The sequence below is a fragment of the Pan troglodytes genome, chromosome 5, assembly GCF_028858775.2.
Source record: "Pan troglodytes isolate AG18354 chromosome 5, NHGRI_mPanTro3-v2.0_pri, whole genome shotgun sequence".
Classification (NCBI taxonomy): Eukaryota; Metazoa; Chordata; class Mammalia; order Primates; family Hominidae; genus Pan; species Pan troglodytes.
This window is the reverse complement of record NC_072403.2, coordinates 118,218,252-118,239,208: the sequence shown is the minus strand read 5'-3', so window position 1 is coordinate 118,239,208 and position 20,957 is coordinate 118,218,252. Positions and strand designations below refer to the sequence as shown.

At 37.5% G+C, this 20,957-nt stretch overlaps 1 protein-coding gene across 8 annotated transcripts in view; it reads left to right on the top strand.

Annotated features, from left to right (window-relative positions):
- The first annotated feature begins 204 nt into the window (after window positions 1–204).
- The window catches only part of ATG5 (autophagy related 5), a 143,880-nt gene continuing 123,127 nt past the window's right edge, over window positions 205–20,957 (top strand). Inside the window, exons 1-3 of one of the 8 annotated variants that reach the window (XM_518659.7) lie at window positions 205–574; window positions 9,823–9,988; window positions 17,597–17,724. In XM_518659.7, coding sequence (XP_518659.1) covers window positions 9,881–9,988; window positions 17,597–17,724 — 236 coding nt within the window. In that variant the 5' untranslated portion in view covers window positions 205–574; window positions 9,823–9,880. Of the gene's footprint in view, window positions 825–9,822; window positions 9,989–17,596; window positions 17,725–20,957 lie in introns of all 8 variants that reach the window. The other 7 variants (XM_054686174.2, XM_063813329.1, XM_009451764.5 and 4 more) reach the window with 7 other exon arrangements.

Sequence of the window (20,957 nt, the reverse complement as noted above, 5' to 3'; positions counted from 1 at the left end):
GATGCCAGGAAGAAAGGGATGTTGCGATCAAGCTCTAGGGAGGCAGTGTTTCAGTATTTTAAAAACTGTTTTTGTGGAACTGTTAAGTTAACCTCCCCAAGCCCCAATAACTACGCTTTGACGCAAGATTCTCAGAAGAGGGTAGAAGCTATGAACTTGGAGAGGTTTGGTCCCGAGTTCAAGCGTACTGCCCCGTTGGCGCATGCTCAAGAGCGACTCGGGCCTCCTCGCTGGGTTGGGCAGAACACGGAGGGTGGAGTTCGGACCACGTGGGGTCTCGTGACGTCATCTCCGGGCGCCGAGGGTGACTGGACTTGTGGTGGGCTGCCAGGGCTCCGCAGCGTTGCCGGTTGTATTCGCTGGATACCAGAGGGCGGAAGTGCAGCAGGGTTCAGCTCCGACCTCCGCGCCGGTGCTTTTTGCGGCTGCGCGGGCTTCCTGGAGTCCTGCTACCGCGTCCCCGCAGGACAGTGTGTCAGGCGGGCAGCTTGCCCCGCCGCCCCACCGGAGCGCGGAATCTGGGCGTCCCCACCAGTGCGGGGAGCCGGAAGGAGGAGTCATAGCTTGGAGTAGGGTAGGTGTGTGTGTCCACCTTGTGTGAGGAAATTCCTAGAGGAGGAGGGCTGGGGAGGGGCCAGGTAGGTGTGGTAGGAAGGAGGGGTGAGTAGTTGCCTGGAGGAGCGCCCGCCCGGCCGCGATGGCGGGTGAAGGTGGTTCCTCCGGGCAAGGTGGAGTTGGCGAGACGCCGGCCCGGAGCCCTGGGGCCGGTTGGCGGGTGTGGCCTGCGGGGTCCCTCTTGGGGTACATGTCTGTTGCTTACTAAGGTAGGAAAGCGAGAGTCTAGTCGCAGGCTCTAGAGTTCAGTTCAGGACCTGCATTTTTTGTGGAACACAGTTATTTAAACCTTTATTGCACAGTGCAGTGTGAGTCTGTCCAAACTCGGTGGGTATGTCCTCCAAACAATTTATCTATTTACGATATTCCCTGTCTCAATAACAATATTTAGTGCTACCAAAGACATTTTCTGTTGGCAAGACTCTTTTACATACTTCATTTGTACTTTGGATTATTTAAAAATTATCCTGAACTTGAGGAACCTAGGAAACTATTGGTTCTAGATTTTTCTGAGGGGTGAGGAGGTACAGCCTGTCTTGAGCAATCAGAACCCGGAGACTTACCAGACAGTAGCTGAACTTCCAAAGCCTTCCAGAATTGGCTTGTTAAATTTCTGAGACCTTGAAACTGGATACTTGGCTCTGAACTGAACTATTTGTGATTTCCATAGAGGGAGTTTCTGGTTGAATTTTGAATTTGAAAATAACGATGTTGTGCTCAGGGTAGTAATTGAGAGGTATTTTACACCAGATTTAAGCCTGTGCTTTTATCTTCAAAGATATGCTACTTAAAATTGGGGGAAAGTGTACAGAATGGAACTGTATGGATATGGATTTTTAGAATAGTGCACACACCTCAAGTGTGTATTTATTTCATTAATTTCCCCCAAACTGAGTACCTCCTATGTGTTAGGCACTGGACAAAACAGTAAACAAAATAGTAAACAAAAGAATAAAAATCCCTGCCATCATGAAGTTCCACTTTGGGGATGGGGTGAGAAGACATTGATACAAAAATTAAGGTACAGTCTTTCCTGTCCCTCGGCATCTGTGGGAGATTGGTTCCAGGACCTCCCTTGGATACCAAAGTCCTCAAATGCTCAAGTCCCTGATATAAAATGGTGTAGTGTTTGCAGATAACCTATGCACATCCTCCTATCTTTAGTTCAACTCTGCATTATTTATAATGCGCAATACAACTTAAATGCTGTATAAATAGTTGTTATGGTGTATTGTTTAGGGAATAATGACAAAAAAGAGTCTATACATGTTCAGTACTGACTTTTTTTTCCTTCCCCGAATATTTTTTCATCCATGATTGGTTGAATACAAGGACGAAGAACCCATGGGTAGGAAGGGCCAACTGTGTACGTCAAGTGGCGGAAAGTGCTAGAGAAAAAAACCAAAGCAGTGCAGGGGTATAGGGAATGCCAAGAGATGGGAGTGGTGGCCATAGAAAAGATGGTATTAACTTGGAGGCCTACAGGTGATAAAGAAGGGTGCCACTTGGAAGGAGCTACCACTGAAGCCCTGAAGCAGGCGCATACTAGCTAGTTTGACTGGAAAATAATGAACAAGAGGGAAAGAAGTAGTGGATACTTAGGTGGAAATGGGGCCAAGTCATTTAGGAGCATGTGGGAATTTATAAGAACCTTAATTTGTACTTTGAATGAGTTGGGTTTTGAGTAAGCAGTGAGTTGATCTAACTTGTGTTTTAAAAGATCTGATTGCTATGTTGACTGTATGCAGCAGGTGCAGAAATAAGAGTTGTTAGTAGGCCATTGACTGCATTTATCCAGGTTAAAGGTCAATGTGACTTGAATCAGGGTAGTAATAGTGGCGGTAGTGCGAAATGACCAGATTGTAGACTTTTGAGAGCAGTCAGGTAGAAGAAGGGTCAAGGACGACTCCAAGGGTTACGGACTGAGCAACTAAAGAATATAACTTGGCCGGGCGTGATGGCTCATGCTTGTAATACCATCTTTGAGAGAATCCCCAGCCTGGGCGACATAACGAGACCCTGTCTCTACAAAAAAATAAAAAATTAGCTGGGCATAGTGGCATGAGCCTGTAGTCCTGGCTACTTGGGAAGCTGAGATGGGAGGGGAGGATCACTTGACCCCCTTGAGCTCAAGGTTACAGTGACCCATGATCCTTCACTGTAGTCCATCCTGGGTGACAGCAAGACCCTGTCTGTTTTAAAAAAAAAAAAAAAAAAAAAAAAGGACTCTTCCACTTAGTGAAACGGAAAAGACCACAGAGTGATAATGATAGGAGAACTTTTTGTTGGGAGGCCAAGGCGGGCGGATCACGAGGTCAGGAGACCGAGACCATCCTGGCTAACACGGTGAAACCCCGTCTCTACTAAAAAGACAAAAAAAAAAAAAAAAAACCCCAGCCTGGTGGCAAGCGCCTGTAGTCCCAGCCACTGGGAGGCTGAAGCAGGAGAATGGCATGAACCCGGGAGGCAGAGCTTGCAGAGAGCCGAGATCGCGCCACTGCACTCCAGCCTGGGCGACAGAGCGAGACCCCGTCTCAAAATAAAATAAAATAAATGATAGGAGAGAGGAGGAAGGAAGATCTGAAATGGTTTTCCATTTTGCATATGTTAAATTTCTAAATGGAAATGTCATATGTGGTGGTATATGTGAAGCCAGCCAGTTCAAAAGAGAAGTCTGGACAGAAGATAAAACTGTGGGAGTGTAAATGTATAAGTGTTATTTAAAACCATGTGAGAGATCTTCAAGGGAGTGGTTCAAGGACTGAGTCCTGGGGCATTTCAACATTTACAGTTTGGAGAGATTTACAAAATTTCCTCCCTCCCAGGGTGGGACTGTTGAGTAAAATTCCTCTTGAGAATCACTGATTCACAGTACCTGGATAGAAGGAAATAGAAAGCAAGGTCATTAGCTGAGAGAGAGGAGGAGGAGGAAGAAGTGAACATTTGAGGGAGGAGAAGGTATAGAATAGTGATGTAGGAAAGTGGGAGAATAAATGGACTAGGGAAAAGTAGGAAACTAGTGTTTATGAATTTAAAGGAAGACCAGCCAGCATAGATTATAATTTTTTTCTGTTTACACGCTTAGTCTAGTAAGTATTTGATATTTCTACGTAGTTGGGGGTTTTGTCAGTGAAAATTAATTCAGGTAGTAGGTTAGTTTTTCTTGGTATGTAGTGTGAAAGAAACTATTATGCATTATATTGTTGTCACACCGTGCCATTTTCTGAATGACTGATTGGTTAACAGATGTTGTTGGTGGGCACCTACTCTGTCCCAGGCTCTGAACTAGATGCAGAAAATAGAAGTCAATAATAGCCCCTGCCCTCAAGAAACTTACTTCTAGTAGATTGCGTCACGGGTTGGAATTTCTTTATTTCCAAGACAGTTCCTTGAAATTGGATGGTGATTGGATGGTGTAGTGTATGTAGGAGAGGGAAAATCTTTCTAAAATAACAAAATATGCTGAATTTAAAGTGCAACTATACTGATTTGGAGAGGAGTTTAGGGAGAAAATTTCTTAAGTAGCTAGATTCATATATTTATATATTTTTCCCCATTATTTAACAAAAATTTCAAAGCCTACTATGTGCTAACTGTACTAATATTGGTGATAAGAAGGTACTTATGACTAAATTTTGCTGTCAAAGAACTCCCAGTTCAATGTGGGGAGGGGCAGGAGACAGATAAGATAAACAGATAACTGCATTGCATGATAGTGCATGCTATTAAAGAAGTAATTAGACTAGAGGCTGCATAGGGGAAAACTTCCCAAGGAGCTGATATTAAGCCGACACTTAAGAGGATTAAGAGTTGGCTAGGCGCGGTGGCTCACGCCTGTAATCCCAGCACTTTGGGAGGCCGAGGCAGGCGGATCATGAGGTCAGGAGATCGAGACCATCCTGGCTAACACGGTGAAATCCCATCTCTACTAAAAATACAAAAAATTAGCTTGGCGCGGTGGCGGGCGCCTGTAGTCCCAGCTACTCAGGAGGCTGAGGCAGGAGAATGGCGTGAACCCGGGAGACGGAGCTTGCAGTGAGCCGAGATGGCGCCACTGCACTCCATCCTGAGCGACAGAGCAAGACTCCATCTCAAAAAAAAAAAAAAAAAGAGTTGACCCAGAGAGGATAAAAGAGTTGGCCAAAAGAGGAGGGAAAAAGTGTTCAAGCAGAGGGGCCATGGAAATATGAGGAAACTGTGTACTAAAAACATACATTGTTTATTGAGTGGTTACCAAATGTACTAAACACCTAACAGCCCTGTGAAAATTATAATTATCTTCATTTTACAAATATGAGAGTCAAAGAGGATGGGTTTGTTGTTCAAGACACGTAACTAATAGGTGGAAATCAGGGTTTAAACCCATGTCAGTCTGATTTCAAAGCCCCTTAACTATTTTATTGTATTTTGCATGCTGTCAGCATCTAAATCTTCCCTGCCCTTGTTCTTTATCCCTCATTTTTCATCAACTTCTCTTTCTTCCTTGGAAAGACCCATCTGTTTCTCACCAGTCCACGACTACCCCTCTAGGTCAGGCACTCATTACTTTTTGCCTTAGTTGCTGAAATTACTACCTGGCTAGCCTCTCTGACTCAAGGCTCTCCCTTCTGTGCACTGCTACCAGATAATTGTTTTTATTTTACCATTCTAAAACCGGTAGGCACTATAGGACTGGTGGATGAGATTGAGATTCCCCCTCAGTCTTCTGTTTGGTATGTTTCATGCTCTAGTCTCATTTTATTTACATTTATAGATTTGACATTAGAGGGATAATAATTGCTTGCATTTCCTAGCACTTACCATGTGTCCATTATTGTATCAAACACTTTATGGATTTTTTTTTTTTTTTCAGAACAACCTTTTGACTTGGGTAATATTAATTCCACTTCACAAGTAAGGAAATTGAAGCTTAGTGAAGTAAAGTGACTTGCCTAAAGGTCACGTGTGATGTTAAGACAGGTTATGGTATCAGCTCTTTCATTATCTATTAATACTACTCTCAACCCAAAATTTCCTTAAAAGTTGGCATATATATTGCGCCTGCCCACTTAATACCTTTATTGATGCTATTTTGGCCTGTTAGAATATTTGTCATCTTTTTGCGTGTCCATATTCTACCCATTCTTCAAGTTCCACATCTTTTAAAATTATTTGAACACTATAGGATGTATTAATATCTCCAACCCCTCCTCTTTCCCCTGCCCCATGAAAACTCTCACAGAGTAACATTTAATTATACCATGGACATATGGATGTTTTGGAGTTGGGAGGGATGATGGCAATCAATATAGTATGATGGAAAGAATGTGAGATTAGAAACCTGAGTTAGGATGTGGCTTCTAATTTTGGCTCCGCCATTTATTAGCTACAAGATTTTAGAAAAATCATCTGACATCCTCATCTCAAATTTATCATTTGTAAAATGGGAACATATAGGCTTGTGTGTATCACATGTGAGGTAATGTAAAATGTATAGTGTTTCTGGAGTTACTTGATATTTAAAGTAGTATATAATCTACTGTTAACTAATTTTTATTATCTAATCTCACCTGCTTACCTCATTTTTTGGGATTCTGTTTGGTTCTGTAGTTTTATATTCATACACTGTCTTTCCAACAAATTCAAATTCAGTAAGGATTTTTTGAGCACCTACTGAATTCCAGATACCATTCCAAGTATCAGAGGTGAAAAGATGAATGAGATATGATCCTTCTCCCTAACGGAATCTATTACAGTCTGCTGGAGGAGACGTACAAGTAAATACTATTGATATAAACTTACAAGGGTAGAGGAAAAGTAGAGGTGCCAAGAGAAAACAAGGCGAGTTCTGCCTGAATCATGTGTAGAAGAAAGGTTATTTTGAGCTGGGTCCTAAAGGATGTTTAAGTTGAAAGATAAGGTAAAGAAGGCTGCTTTAGCGTAAGGGTACCACCAGCATGGGCAAAGGCACAGAAAGGACAGAAAGTGCATAGTATGTTTAGTAGATTTGGAGATTATACTTTGTTAATGACTGAGGTTTTTAAAAGTCCATTCTTCTTCTTCTTCTAGCACCTGCCACACAGCTAGGCATATCAAACGATTAAATATTTGACTCTAAATTGCATATTATTAGCAGTGTTTACTGCAAAATTTTTAGCTTTTTTATACCTATAATTACTACTTATGTTATATAATGCTTTTGATTATTATTAGTTTTTGAAGTCTTTAAATGTTGACTTTTAAACATTTTTGAGACATGTTCTTGTTCTGTAAATTATAATAGTAGATAACCTTTATAGTACATATTATATGGTAGACATTGTTCAAGTGCTTTACATGTATTCATTTAATTCTTGTATCTAATGTGGTAAGTGCTGTTTTCCCATGTTACAGATGAGAAAACAGAAATAGAGAAGTTAAATGACTTACTTGAGGTCACACTGTAAGTGGTGGAGCTGGTTTTGGCTCCAGACAGTCTGGCTCCACATTTTACATTTCTAACTTCTACTCTATAGTGCTTCTCAAGAGTTAAATTTTGTTTTATTGCCTCTTTAAAAAAGTATTATTGAAAACTTAACATCCTTTAGTTTTATTCATGTATCCCCAATTTTTCTTACATATTTTTAAAGTTAAGTGTATTCACTGGAGACATGCTTTCTTATATAATTTATTATAGGTAAACATTAATATTGAAAGATTAACATTTTAAGATCCTATAAATTTGGGTCTGTGTATTTTGAGGCAGTAAGCAGCCTTGTTTGCAGTTTTCATAAATCTGTTTTGCAGAGTTTGTTTGTTTTGCAACATTTGTATCAGCTCTACTACATTATACCTTTAGCTGCCTTGGCTGAGTTAGTTCTTCCCTTGAGGTCTTGCAAAAAATATACATGTAAGCAACAATGGTATATGGGAAATAAAGTACCAATTTATCTTTCACTAGTTTTTGTACTTAAAATCCTACTGTAGAATTTTGGTAAACTTTGCTGGAACGTAAGACTTTAAAACTCAAGCCTGTAGTTGGAGTCTTAAGGTGTTCTGCTTCTAAGTCTATATTTGTATCTCTTTTGGGAAGGGACTCAGAAGCAGCATTGGTCATTCATTTTACTGTTCGTGACATGTGGAAGGGAGAAACAGAAGAGAATGTTATGGAAAGAAAGAGCAGGATGGTCAGGGTTCTCGTCTGGCAGCCTAGAGGGGAGAGAAGGGAGCCACACTCACATGCATGATATTTTGGTTTATGATGATCCCTGCCTATTAATAAACATGTCAAGTGGTGTCCTGGAATCTGACCAATCAGATTACTATTCCTCCTTGAGAGCACAGTGCTTGAAGAGGAGGGAAGAGCAATTGTCTTGGATTATATTTTCTATCTGCTTCTTCTGAGAAGAAAAATAATATCAATAGTGACAATATAGTGACTTCAACTTTAAGCTTGTAATTAACTTTTATTAAATATTTTTAGTAGAGGAACTCTTCGTCTCAAATTATTTTTCTCTTCATCATCAAAAGGTGAATCTCAGTTGCAGCTGTTGACTAACTGGATGTATCATGGCTGCAGAAACAACTGCATACCACCTTTATATCAGATTCAATTTTAGATTTACTTATTTGTCATAACCTAGATTTCATTATTTTTTGCCACTAGTGAATTCACTTTAAAAAGAGCAAGCTATTAATGTAATCAGGACGTAGTGAGGTCTTTCCTATTTTCAGTGAGTTAATTTTGTGTCATTTGTAAACTTGGAAATTTTTTGCCAAATGCAGAAACTCAATAGTTTGAATTTGTAGCCTATCAGTGTGGAATGATATGAAGTTTACATGCATGTATATCATTCGCTTAAAGTAGTTGTTTTTATGGATATATTTTAATAAAAGTTAAAACACTAGTAGTATGCTGGAAAGAGCACTGGACTCAGTTTAATAACCAGAATTCTTGTTGTCTAGTACTTTTATGTTGGACATATTTTTTCCACCTCTTGCAGTTTACGTACCTGTGGATGACATTGCATCCAGTTGACCTCCAACTTTTTCTTTCTTTAACTAATTAATTTATACCGTCTTAATGTCATTGGTCAGTGGAAGAGGAAAAAAAGGGAAATAAGCTCCTTGAATAATTCAGTGTTAATAATTTATATTTGGCTAAACTCGTAAGATTATTTAGAGTGTTTTCATAGGATACATTGTGATAGATTATGAATTAGCTGCCTATAAAAGATGAGAAATATTATTTGGATAAGTATATTGAATCTTAGTATCCAGGTGCCACATGTTGAGTTACTCTAAGTGTATATTATCAACAGTATTTATTTCAGCATTTACTCATATCGTGTATTGTGATGTGTTATTCAATTGCAGAATATTAGCATTGGAAGGCACTTGGATATTACAGAGGTCAAAAGCCATGTCCTTATGCCATACCTAGAATATTGTTTTGCAGATCTAGTGCTATATTTGTGGTATAGAGAATATTCTGAGAGATCCAAGTGGAAGCATTTACTGTTTCATTGGGGCCAGAGGGCTGTGAGCATGGTTTGCAGAGTAGGGATTTGAATAAGTGAGAGAGGAGCATACTAGGTAGGGGAATAGTAGGATACAGAGAAAGGTGTTCAGGGGGCCACTTTTGGTAGAGGGTTTACAAAAGGAAGTACAGTAATTAAAATGGAAGTATTGGTGGGATTAAATTGTAGAGAGGATGAAATTTAGAATGGGGAATGGGTTTATAGAAAGATTTTTTCCCCAATGTGAAAGAGATATTTTCTAAGATGGGAGAGTAGTTTTGCAGGAAGAGAGGAGACACTATCTGGAGTAGGAAAAGGTGAATATATTGGATGGGGCAGGGGTAAATGCGAGAATGATCCTTTGGAGTTGGACTGTCAGGATTCACAGGGTATAGGTGAAGCTTCTCTTTACGTAAGCAGTAGATTCTTCTGGGCTTGAAAGATGATGCAGATACAGTTTCATTTTGACTGTGGTTCAATACTTAAATATGCAATGAATATTACTGGCATATGTAATTTTGATCTGATTCCTTTACATAAATAATAATTTTACATTTAGAATTTGTTGTACTCTTTTCTTTGAATTTATACTAAAGATTGGTGATCATCGTTTTTTTTTTTTGAAGTGGATAATCTTTATGGCATGGATTTTTAAAAATAATCTTTTGTTTTCTAGCAGGTTCATTCATCGTTGCAAGGATCTGACTAATGCTCTTCATTTTATTTTCAGTTTGGCTTTGGTTGAAATAAGAATTTAGCCTGTATGTACTGCTTTAACTCCTGGAAGAATGACAGATGACAAAGATGTGCTTCGAGATGTGTGGTTTGGACGAATTCCAACTTGTTTCACGCTATATCAGGATGAGATAACTGAAAGGGAAGCAGAACCATACTATGTAAGTACATTGATTGTGGCAGATGGGATATTTAACCTTGTCCATTTTTGTAAGAAAAAGCTGTAAGAACTTGGAGGCCATTATGTAACATTTTAGATACAGCTAATTCATGCTTATTTTGGAAAAAAAATTAACACAGATAAGCATAAAGAAGGAAATAATCACCTCTAATGCTACCACTCAGAGGACAAAACCACTGTCAGCATGTTGTCATGATGCGTTCTGGACTTTGTTTTCCTTACATGTATGTGGGTATGTTAATGGAATCATCAGCTATGGTGCCTTTTTGACTTTCTTTTTCTTATGCATATATTCATATATAATAAATGTATGATAATGGAATAATAAGATGTGCTTTTTTAATAGGAAGAGATAATGAAAATAATATGTTCAGATTGTATTCTTTTGTAGTTAGGAGATTCTAAGCAACTGTATAACAAAGTGTTTTTATAGCTTAAAGAACATATAAACATGCACACATACACACACACGATACATTCGCTGAGCTATTGTATGTTATATGTGAGCTAATATGTAATATATATTTAATATATATTATAAATTGCACATAGACTTGCAGGTGTGAGTTAATGGATTATGTATTTTACAAACACTTTTCAAATGTCTTCTGATTTTGGTGTGCTTTGTTTCCCTTTTCTAAGTGCATGTATAATCCCAGTTTATGCCTCTGTCAGAGATGACATCCTGTCTGTTCACTGAATAGCCCATAATAGGCAAAGATATTCTCAATTGTCGTTACTGTTTTTTCTTTTTGTGTGTCAGGTATGCATTCTAGTGTTTACCTGGAGATGATGTGGAAAAGTAGAAATGTATTTGTGATGAGGAAATGCTTCTTTTGTTTCACTTTAATGAAGTCTGCCCTTTGCTTTCCCCCTCATCTCTCTGAGAGGCAGCGCTGCTCCTCAGCCTGCTCCAGCTACGGAAAGTCAGATTACTGGAGGAAGCTACTTATTAAGGAGCCCATTCGCTCACTTTTTGGGTATAGGACTGTTTTTTTGTTTTTGTTTTCCTCTGTGCATCCTCAGCATCTGGCACAGGCTCCTCAAGTGGTACTACTCGGTGCATGAATGTTTCCCCAGGCTCATGTTGGGATTTTGTTTGAAATCATCTTTTTGGGTTTTCTTACTAGAAATGATAGTTTTAGAGAAGTTCGGCAATCTTGTTACTGGTACTCAAGCTTATATACACGTGAGTAATCTTAACTTTGGAAATATCAACCGTTTTCTGTCTAGAAAAACATCCACAGTTAAAAACCAAGTATGGTCATAGTTTTATTTTTAGAAGAATTTCATTTGTTAGAGGTATTTTTTCTGTTTTTGTTCTGTAATATAGGTTAGGATACCATTTTTTTTTTCCAAACAAGTTTTTGCTGTTTTAATTACAACTTTTAACCTTCATTGGCTTTGTAATAGTATATAAGAGTATGTAAGAGTATAAGAGTATATTTGGCCAAATTGACAACAACTGAAAAATAATTTAAGTCTGTTTACTTTTATTTATTTATTTATTTATTATTTATTTTGAGACAGTCTCACCCTGTTGCCCAGGCTGGAGGGGGCAGTAGCGCCATCTCGGCTCACTGCAACCTCCCTCTCCTGGGTTCAAATGATTCTCATGCCTCAGCTTCCCAAGTAACTAGGATTATAGGCATGTGCCATCATGCTCGGTTAATTTTTAGATTTTTAGTAGAGACAGGGTTTTGCTATGTTGGCCAGGCTGGTCTCAAACTCCTGACCTTAAGTGATCTGCCCGCCTCGGCCTTCCAAAATGCCCGGATTACAGGCATGAGCTACTCCACCCAGCCTGTTTACTTTTAAATCAAACTCTAATGTTTGACATACTTTCTAAAGTTAGAGAAATTTCATGTAAAGAATACAGTATTTTTTCTTCATAGACCTGTTTAAATTGGAAAAGACTATTGTGAGCACTAGAGCGTAAGTTGTTTTCTAGTGTTTCTAATCAAATTGAAAATGGCAAGAGTGTTGACAGTAACTGTAGGAGAAAGAGGATTGTCTTGTCTTATAGGTAATTGGTTTTTTCTTGAATTCTTCCTAATTCTTCACCCAGAGAAACCTCTTATGCAGTCATGATTTGTGTTTTTGAAGACTGTTGGGTGACTGGCATATAATAAACATAAAACAAAAAACTGGAATTTAAAACCATATGGCACAATCCAAATTTTGCTATTTAAATATGTACATGCTTAAGTGTAAGTTAATACATACAAGGAAGAAAATATATAAAACATAAGTGATGGCTAGTCTTAGAATTACAGATGAGGATTTTAGTGCCAATATAGCTGTAGTTCAGATATGTGCCTTGCTGTCAATTAAGCTTGAACATATTTTTAATATTAATAGTACATATATTCCTCTTTTCTGCATTTTGATTTGTTGCCTCTGTGCATAATCTTTCCGCCTATATCCTATATGTTTATCACTGAGCATTATGTTTTATTTTTCAGAGAATATTGGTAAGGAAATTTGTAGAAACTAGATAACTTTTCAATTTGTATTTTTTCGTTTATGTTCATTTAAACTGTTGCTTTTCATTTAGATTATCCAGTATAAAAACACATATACTCATTTGGATTGCTATTTTGTGACTTGTTTCTAGAGGAAATCATGATTAGACCCATGGTCATCAATGTCATGGACCCTTAACATTAGGCAGCGATCCGTTTATGTATCCTTAGTCAGGTGTCTGCCCTTTTCCACTATGACTATGTCTCTGAGCCCTGACCTCTTCCTTCACTCTGAACAGGTGACCTCACTTCCTCCTTCATGAAGAAAATAGAAATGATATGATAGGTGTGATAGGACCTCCCTTAACTTTCTGTCACCAAATCTGCAAAACCTATCTGCATCCCACACATTTACTTCTCTTTCCCTCCTGTTATAATGGAAGAAGTATTCTTCCTTCTAGGCAAGGCCCAGCCCTCTATCTATCTTCTGCCTTCTCAGGAAGCTGGTGGTATCTGATCTTCTCCCACCTCCACCTCTGCCTTCTCTGTTTATTTTACTTTCAACTTCTTATCTGCTGGCTCCTTCACAGTTTTTAATGTTGTCATAAATCCTTCCTATCCTGAAACAACAACCCTCTGTTGACCCCATCTCTCAACTTTGGCTTTTCCTCCATGGCTAGACTTCTTAAAAAAGGTTGCTTATAGTCATTCTCTGCCTTCCACCTCCTACCAGTTAGTTTTCTGTAATCACATTTTCATACTATTCCAAGAAAACTGTTCTTGCCAAAGTCACTAATGGTGACTTTTAGCCAAGCTCAGAGTCTGTTTGTTAATTTTCATTTGCTTTATCTCAGCAGTGTTTGATGTTGTTGGTTGCTTCTCCCATCTTGTGGCACTGTCCTGTTAGCCCTGCAGTGCTCAGTATCCTTGGTTTTGCTTTTGCCTGTCTGGTTTTTATGTGTGTGTGTGTGTATGTGTGTAGTCTTTTTTGCCAGATCTTTCTCCTTTGTTTATTCCTTAATATTGGTATTTCTTAGGGCTCTGCTTTCTTTTTTTTCACTTCACTTTTTACCCCCTGGAGTTCTTGTCCATTTTTATGTCTTTGTCAAGCATTTATATCTTGACAATTCCCAGTATTTTTCTCCAGAGCTCCAAACCTATATATTTGTCTGCTGGAGATCCTCACTTAGATGTCTTATAGGAGCTCAAACTATGTATGTTAGAAACTGGACTCATCAGCTTTCCCCCCAAGAAAATCTGGTCCTCTGCATTATTTTATTCCCTTCCTGTTTTGGCAAGAAGAACTACTCTTACTTGAAACCTGGGACTCATCGTTTGGTGCTTCCTTCCTTCTCTCTTATCCCAGATAGTCGGTAACTTACTCCAGAGACCTCAGTGTCTCTCAGACTTATCTGATCCCTTTCATCCCCCACTGCTACAGCCTAGACCAGACTACTGCTTAAAAACTGATCAGGCGAGGCACAGTGGCTCACGCCTGTAATCTCAGCACTTTGGGAGGCCAAGGTGGGTGGATCACCTGAGGTCAGGAGTTTGAGACCAGCCTGGCCAACATGGTGAAACCCATCTCTACTAAAAATACAAAAAATTAGCCCGGTGTGGTGGTGGACACCTGTAATCCCAGCTACTTGGGAGACTGAGGCAGGAGAATCACTTGAACCTGGGAGGTAGACGTTGCAGTGAGCCGAGATCTTGCCTTTGTACTCCAGCCTGGGTGAGAAGAGTGAAACTCCATCTCAAAAAAAAAAAAAAAAAAAAAAAAAGGAGATCAAATTGCACAGTAGTAACCAGTTTCCTGCTTTTAGTTTTCCCTTCTTCCCATTTTCTAGTCTGCAGTTGGAGTGATCTTTTCAAATCACATGTCTGATCTTGTCACTTGCTTGCTTAAAACCTTTGTGGCTTTTCATCATTTTTAGGATCTTTCATTTAGTTTACAAGGTTCTCGATAATCTGGCTCCTGGCTTCCTCAGCACTATTCTGTCTTAACTCTGTACCTTCCTATCATATTCAGCATCTTAGACTTCACTCAAATGTGCCCATCTTTGTTTCTTTGTATTCATTCCATGCCTTTTGTCTTGCAGTGTCCCCTGTTTGGAAAAGGCAGAGGTATCTCCCATACCTATACACACCCAGACTTCCACACTCACCCATGTTCATTTCACTCCTATTTGTCTTTTGACTCTTTGCCTTAAGATACACTTTGTGTCAAGGCCTCCCGTGAAACTCAAGATCAGGTTAAATTCCTTTGCTACTTGCTCTTATAACATTCTTTACTTCCTCCCTGCATTAATCACATTTGTAATTTTGTTTTTTTGTATCTTTTTTGCTGTCTAACCTGTATGCTGTATAAGGGGAAGGACTCTTCTGTCTCTCTCAATGTTGTATCCTCATTGCCTAGTATGATGCTTTACACATTGGAGTGGAACAGAATTCTAGTATGTTTTACTTCTATTTTTGTCCTAGAAAGGTCTCTAATTTTAAAATTGAAAATTGTTGGACAGAATTGGACTTGGCATAAAGAATTAAAATTATGGGCAACTGTTTTGGAAACATAAGTATTCCATATAATTGCATAAAATATGTATTCTTTTAAGCTGTATAGATAAAAATGAATCACTTGTATCAGAGTCATGGAATACTTTATACTAGGGCTAAATGAGGATTAAGAGAATGATAGTTTCCATTGTAGCTGACAGTATTTCCAAATGTGGTTAATCTTATTCAAAGTAAAAGAACTAAAAGAACATTGAAGACATATGTTAAGTGAAATAAACCAGGCACTAAAGGACAAATATTATATGGTTCCACTTAAATAAGGTACCTAGAATAGTCAAATTCATAGAGATAGAAAGTAAAATGGTGGTTACTGGGAGCTGGGGAAGCAGGGAATGGGGAGCTACTGTTTAATACGTACAGTTTCCATTTAGCATGATGAAAAAGTTCTGGAGATGGATAGTGAATGTATTTAGTATTACTAAACTGTACACTTAAAAATGGTTTAAATGGTAAATTTTATACTAGGTATATTTTACCACATTGAAAAAAAAAGAACTTAAACCAATGAAATACACCTAAGAAAAACAATGAGTAGTATATATAGTCTGCAGGTAAAAGACAAGAAGATGATGTCTTTTCATTGTTGTTTTCATTTTTATTTGTTTAAATATTTCCTAGGTAAATTGTATCTATATGTACTATAGAATAGTCATTCTTAAATCTTAGAGTGATTTCTTAGTGTTTCTATGGATATATTAGTTAAAGATTACTCCCACAGGCCAAACGGAACAGAAAATTGCAGCTACATTTCAGTGTGGATTCTGCCTTAAAAATAAGTATTCTTTTAAAATTACAGTTGTTGGCTCTGCCTCACTTAACCTTTGGCATATCTGACTCATTCAGCAAATATTTATTGTGTGCCTTCTTTAAAGCAGGCACTATTTTGGGCAGTGGAAATGTAGCATTGAACAAAACAGACAAAAATTCCTGTCTTAATTGAGGTTATAGTCTAATGTTCTTTTTTCCTTATTGTAAAAAATATTTTATTTCATAAAAATCATTTGTGAGTTCTTTAGCAACTTTGAGTGAAGCCAAGGCATGTAATACAACAGTCTCCAAAATCAGGAGCTGATATATCCATACCCATTAGCTGTGGTGTTTCTTCCCTCCTACTGTCTCCATAAGTTAATATTGTTTTCTACAGAATAGATTACTATGTAATGCCCATTAATCATTTTTAAATTAAAGTTCAAGATTTGCTAATAGAGACCTTATTAGACTAATAGATTATACTTACATATTTTTGAAAACAGCTAGTTTGCCACGCTGTTTTGCTTTTTTAAAGAGACTTTAATGTCATATCTGTATTTGTCATTTCTGAAAGACTGCACTGAATCTTTTCTCTGCCATTTATTTAAGAATAGCATGATATTGGCAAGTTATTTAAAACAGGGGCGATAATACTTCCTGTGGGGGGAAAAACTGCTTTTTCTTATATTAAATAGTAAGAATTCCTTTTTCTTTCTTCACTAATCACAGTTATTTCTTTATAAAAGAAGAACTTATATTCTGTTGAATGCATAATACTATTCAACAGCTTGTTCATAGTATTTAGTTCCTTGTATTCCATAGTGGAGCATGCCAACTATCTCCCTCCCATACCCCTGTATTCTGTAGCCCCTAGGATCAATGTCACGTTTTCCTACCTAGTTGGTTGGTACCTATTATCTTGGACTCCCATGATTAAATATAAATTCCTTCAACCAGAATATCTCTTTCTGTATATATTTGCCAGCTTAGTAGTTCTACTTGATTTATTAGTCAAAAGATATCACCTTGAATAAAAAGCATGAAAGATGATGCGGTTATAAAAGCAGCCAAAAGAATAACAAAGCAGTTTTATCAGCAAAAGAAATCAGACACTTAGGAAAGCAAGAAATGGCTAGAGTGTCTACTGCAAAGGAGGAAAACCATAAATTTTTGCCAACCTCCTTCTTTTATCTACTTGTCGGTTCTTTATATAAATCATAGTCAATTTTCCAAAACACTCCTGTTTTATTTTTGGGTACCTTTTCTGGGGAAAAAACACTGACCAGGTTCTTCATACTGTTTTTTTTTTTTGAGGCTTTACCTAGCTCAGCATTCTCTCTCAGCCTTCAAAACATGATGGACTGGTTGAGAAGATTTGATTGATAAGTCAAAGTATACTTTAGAACTTGAGTTGATTATCTTCTTAGAACAGTTTAATTGACTCAGGTGAATCAGTTTAATTTTTAAGTTAAATTTTATAGAACCAATAAGTATCCTAAATAGTATGACATCTAATTACATTTTTATTTAGTGTTATAGGAAGATTGTAGATAGATTTGTGTTGATCATTCTGGGCATTTATGTGGTAAGCTGTGCTTAAAGTAATGGCCCCATAAGAAATATTAAAACATCTTAACCTTTAACCTTTGATCTTCTATAAAAAGCAGTAGACTTTGTGTGGGATATTCAAAATAATGCAAAGAACACGGCTGTTTTTCCTTAAAATTCAAAAACCTACTTAGTATTTTTTAAAAATAATAACTAGTAAATAAATACGGTTTTACAAATTTTCATTTCAGTTGCTTTTGCCAAGAGTAAGTTATTTGACGTTGGTAACTGACAAAGTGAAAAAGCACTTTCAGAAGGTTATGAGACAAGAAGACATTAGTGAGATATGGTTTGAATATGAAGGCACACCACTGAAATGGTGAGTGAATTTTTCTGCATTATTAAGCATTAAGTATATACTAGCTTTAAAAAGGTATAGTGCCCTGAAACAATTGTAAAAAAAGTCCTGCGAGGATAGAAGTCATTAGTCTAGCTCATACAATATGTGAAGTTTAGACTATTACTAGAATACGTTATTGAAAATATTTCTGCCTTCTGTTTGGATGCATGGATGACTGGACAGATTCATATATTTTTAGCAATAGATTTTTATATGGTACAATAAGAATATATTTGGTTATGGGCTATTTTCAGATATATTTAAAACTCCCTTATGAAAAGTCATCTCTTGACATTATTCAATTTTATTTCTGACACCAAAATATTTATAACATCTTTATATACATGATTACCTTAAGTGGCATTGTTCAAACTGATTGCCATATTTAGTTGACCACTGTGCCAGAAACACATCTTAACTAGGCTTGGTTTAGAGTATTTAAAATATATTGATTTCCTTTTTACGTGAAAAATAAATTTGATGTTTTGCATTTTTAAGAAGGGTATTGAACTGATAAGAACAGATACTACACGAATCCCAGCACTTTGGGAGGCCGAGGCTGGTGGATCACCTGGGGCCAGGAGTTCGAGACCAGCCTGACCAACATGGAGAAACCCCATCTCTACTAAAAATACAAAATTAGTTGGGCGTGGTGGCACATGCCTGTAATCCGGGCTATTTGGGAGGCTGAGGCAGGAGAAATGCTTGAACCTGGGAGGTGGAGGTTGCGGTGAGCTATCACAACATTACACTCCAGCCTGGGCAATAAGAGTGAAACTCTGTCTCAAAAAAAAAAAAAAAAAAAAAAAGGGTATTGAAATCAAATCCTAAACCTGTGCTTATCCATGTACTAATGATGTTTTTTGGTGCTTCCTCTGTTATTGGGAGTTTTGTTCATTGTGCTTCCAAAAATATTTAATGAAACTGGAAATTACAGAGAGAAGAATGTAAAAAAAAATAGTTGAAGGTATGCTGGATGTTAATGTTGAAATGCTACCATTTGGATACAGTTGAATGAAAAAAATACAGGCTAAGACAGATTTAAATGAAACATGAAAAATACAAATTGGTTAAAAATGGACTTGCTCTCTGAATCGGGGAATATTAAAATGAAGAGTTTTTGAAAGAGCTTTAGGACAGATGAAAGGAAGCTACTTAGGTGTTTAATAAATGCAGCTGATGTGAATCAAAGGACTATTTATTAGCAAGGAGAGAAATTTTGGAACTCACCTTGTGCTGATGAGATCCCAAGAATGAGTAGATTTTTCATAATGGATTACAAACATACAAGGTTATATTTTGGGTCCCGTCTCTAATCCTTTGAGATGGTTCTGGGAATTTATGACACAGTTGTCTTGTTATAGCATTCTTTCTTTAAATCAAAACAATAGTGAGCTTCATGATCATGTATCAGACTCCTCTGATTCTTCTTGTGTAGTTCTAGACCTCACGCAGCATAGATAAGGCAATGCTTCCCATTTCTTTTTATTTCTCAGGAGAATTGGAGGTTTTGGAATGGGAAGGTGACTTAAAGGAAGTGTAAACGGAGCAACAATTATTAAATAGAAGAGTAGAATGACAGGATGGAGGGGGAAACAGTGTGGGAGAGTAGCAATGGGATGTATGTATGCACTTGACATTTCTAGCTATAGTTATTTACGTTGTATTGCATTATATGTATTACAGATTATCTCAAGATTTTGTGTGACTAGCGGGGCTTTTCAGTTTTATTGTAAAGCAGGATTTCTCAATAGGGTCACTACTGACATTTTGAATTTGATAATTCTTTGTTGTGGTGGGCTACCCTGTACATTATAGGATGTTTAACAGCAGCTCTGGCCTCTTCCTACAAGTGCCAGTAGCACTTCCTCCAGTCTTGATTATCAAAAATGTTGCCAGATGTCCCTGAATGGAGGCAGAACCGCCCCCAGTTGAGGAACTCTGGAAAATTTGGGAAACCTCAATTTAGCTTGTAAAGTAAGTGATTGCTAAGTCATCATCTTTCAGCTGCTGTTTTATGCTGTCCCTTATGGTGGTTATTCTTGTATTCAATATGGCTTATATTTTATAGGTTTATGGGTAAATAGTGTTTGGACCCATTTCTCCTTGTCACTGCAAAACAATGATTTTGGCTTAAATATTATTATACCATGTTCTTACTTTGTCAGTATTTATCCCTTTGGAAAGTCTTTTATTAAAGAGTGAAGTTCTTTTCCCTTTTAGAGAGCTTATGTGAAAGTAATTATATTCAAGTATCTTTATGGTAGTTTTGGGGGTGTTAACTTTTTATGTGTTATATCACTTCCACAGTTATGTCATGCTGTAAGCTCATTGTAGCTATATGACTTTTGATGCATCTTTTCCTTTAGTGTTTTTAAGTACTCCATATATATGAGGCGTGAATAACTTCCAGAGCCATAAATGTAATCCAGGGCCTCTGGGCTTAGTCTTGATCTTTTCTCCCTTTGCTTCCAGTAATAGCAGTTTTCTCTCACGCTAAAAAATGTATCTTCCTGGAAATAGGCTATCAATATAAGAATATCTGGCATTTAAATAGTGGGCTTCGCAAAATAGGATTGTTCTGTGAATTTCCATCAGTGGAGGAAAGCAGCTACCGCTGAAGTGTTGGAAGACTTGGACTTTTGAGACCATACAAGTGTCTTAAGGATAGAGAAGCATTTATTTGAGTTGAATAATAACGTCCTTCCTATATTTATTCTTCGGAGTTTTAAATAAGTTCAGGTAGGAAAGGAAATTAGTCGCCAGTTAAGACAACTCATAAGTGAGGGAAGAAAGAACAGAAATTGATGTTTCTTCTCTCTTTATAACCTTGTCACTGATTCTGTCCCTGAATTCAATTAAGTTTGTCTTTTCATAAGGTGACAGTTCTCAATGACAAGAAAAAAAAACTAAAGTCCTTGACAAATCATGACTTTCATCATACTCAGTTGGTAAAAATATGACTTTATCTTCCTGTTGGTAGGACATAGATGAAGAGTACCGGGGGCTTTGTTTTTTAAACAAATGCTTGGTTTTAAAGATTTTTTAAAGAAATAGTACATATAGTAAAATTAGTTATAGATAATAGCAGAATGGAGTATTCTTAAAACAAATTATTTTTCCTTTACTGTTAATTCTTTCTTACTATTCTTTGTTCATCTACTTGGCTAGCAGACTCTGTGTGAGAAGGGAAAAATAATCCCAAGCATATA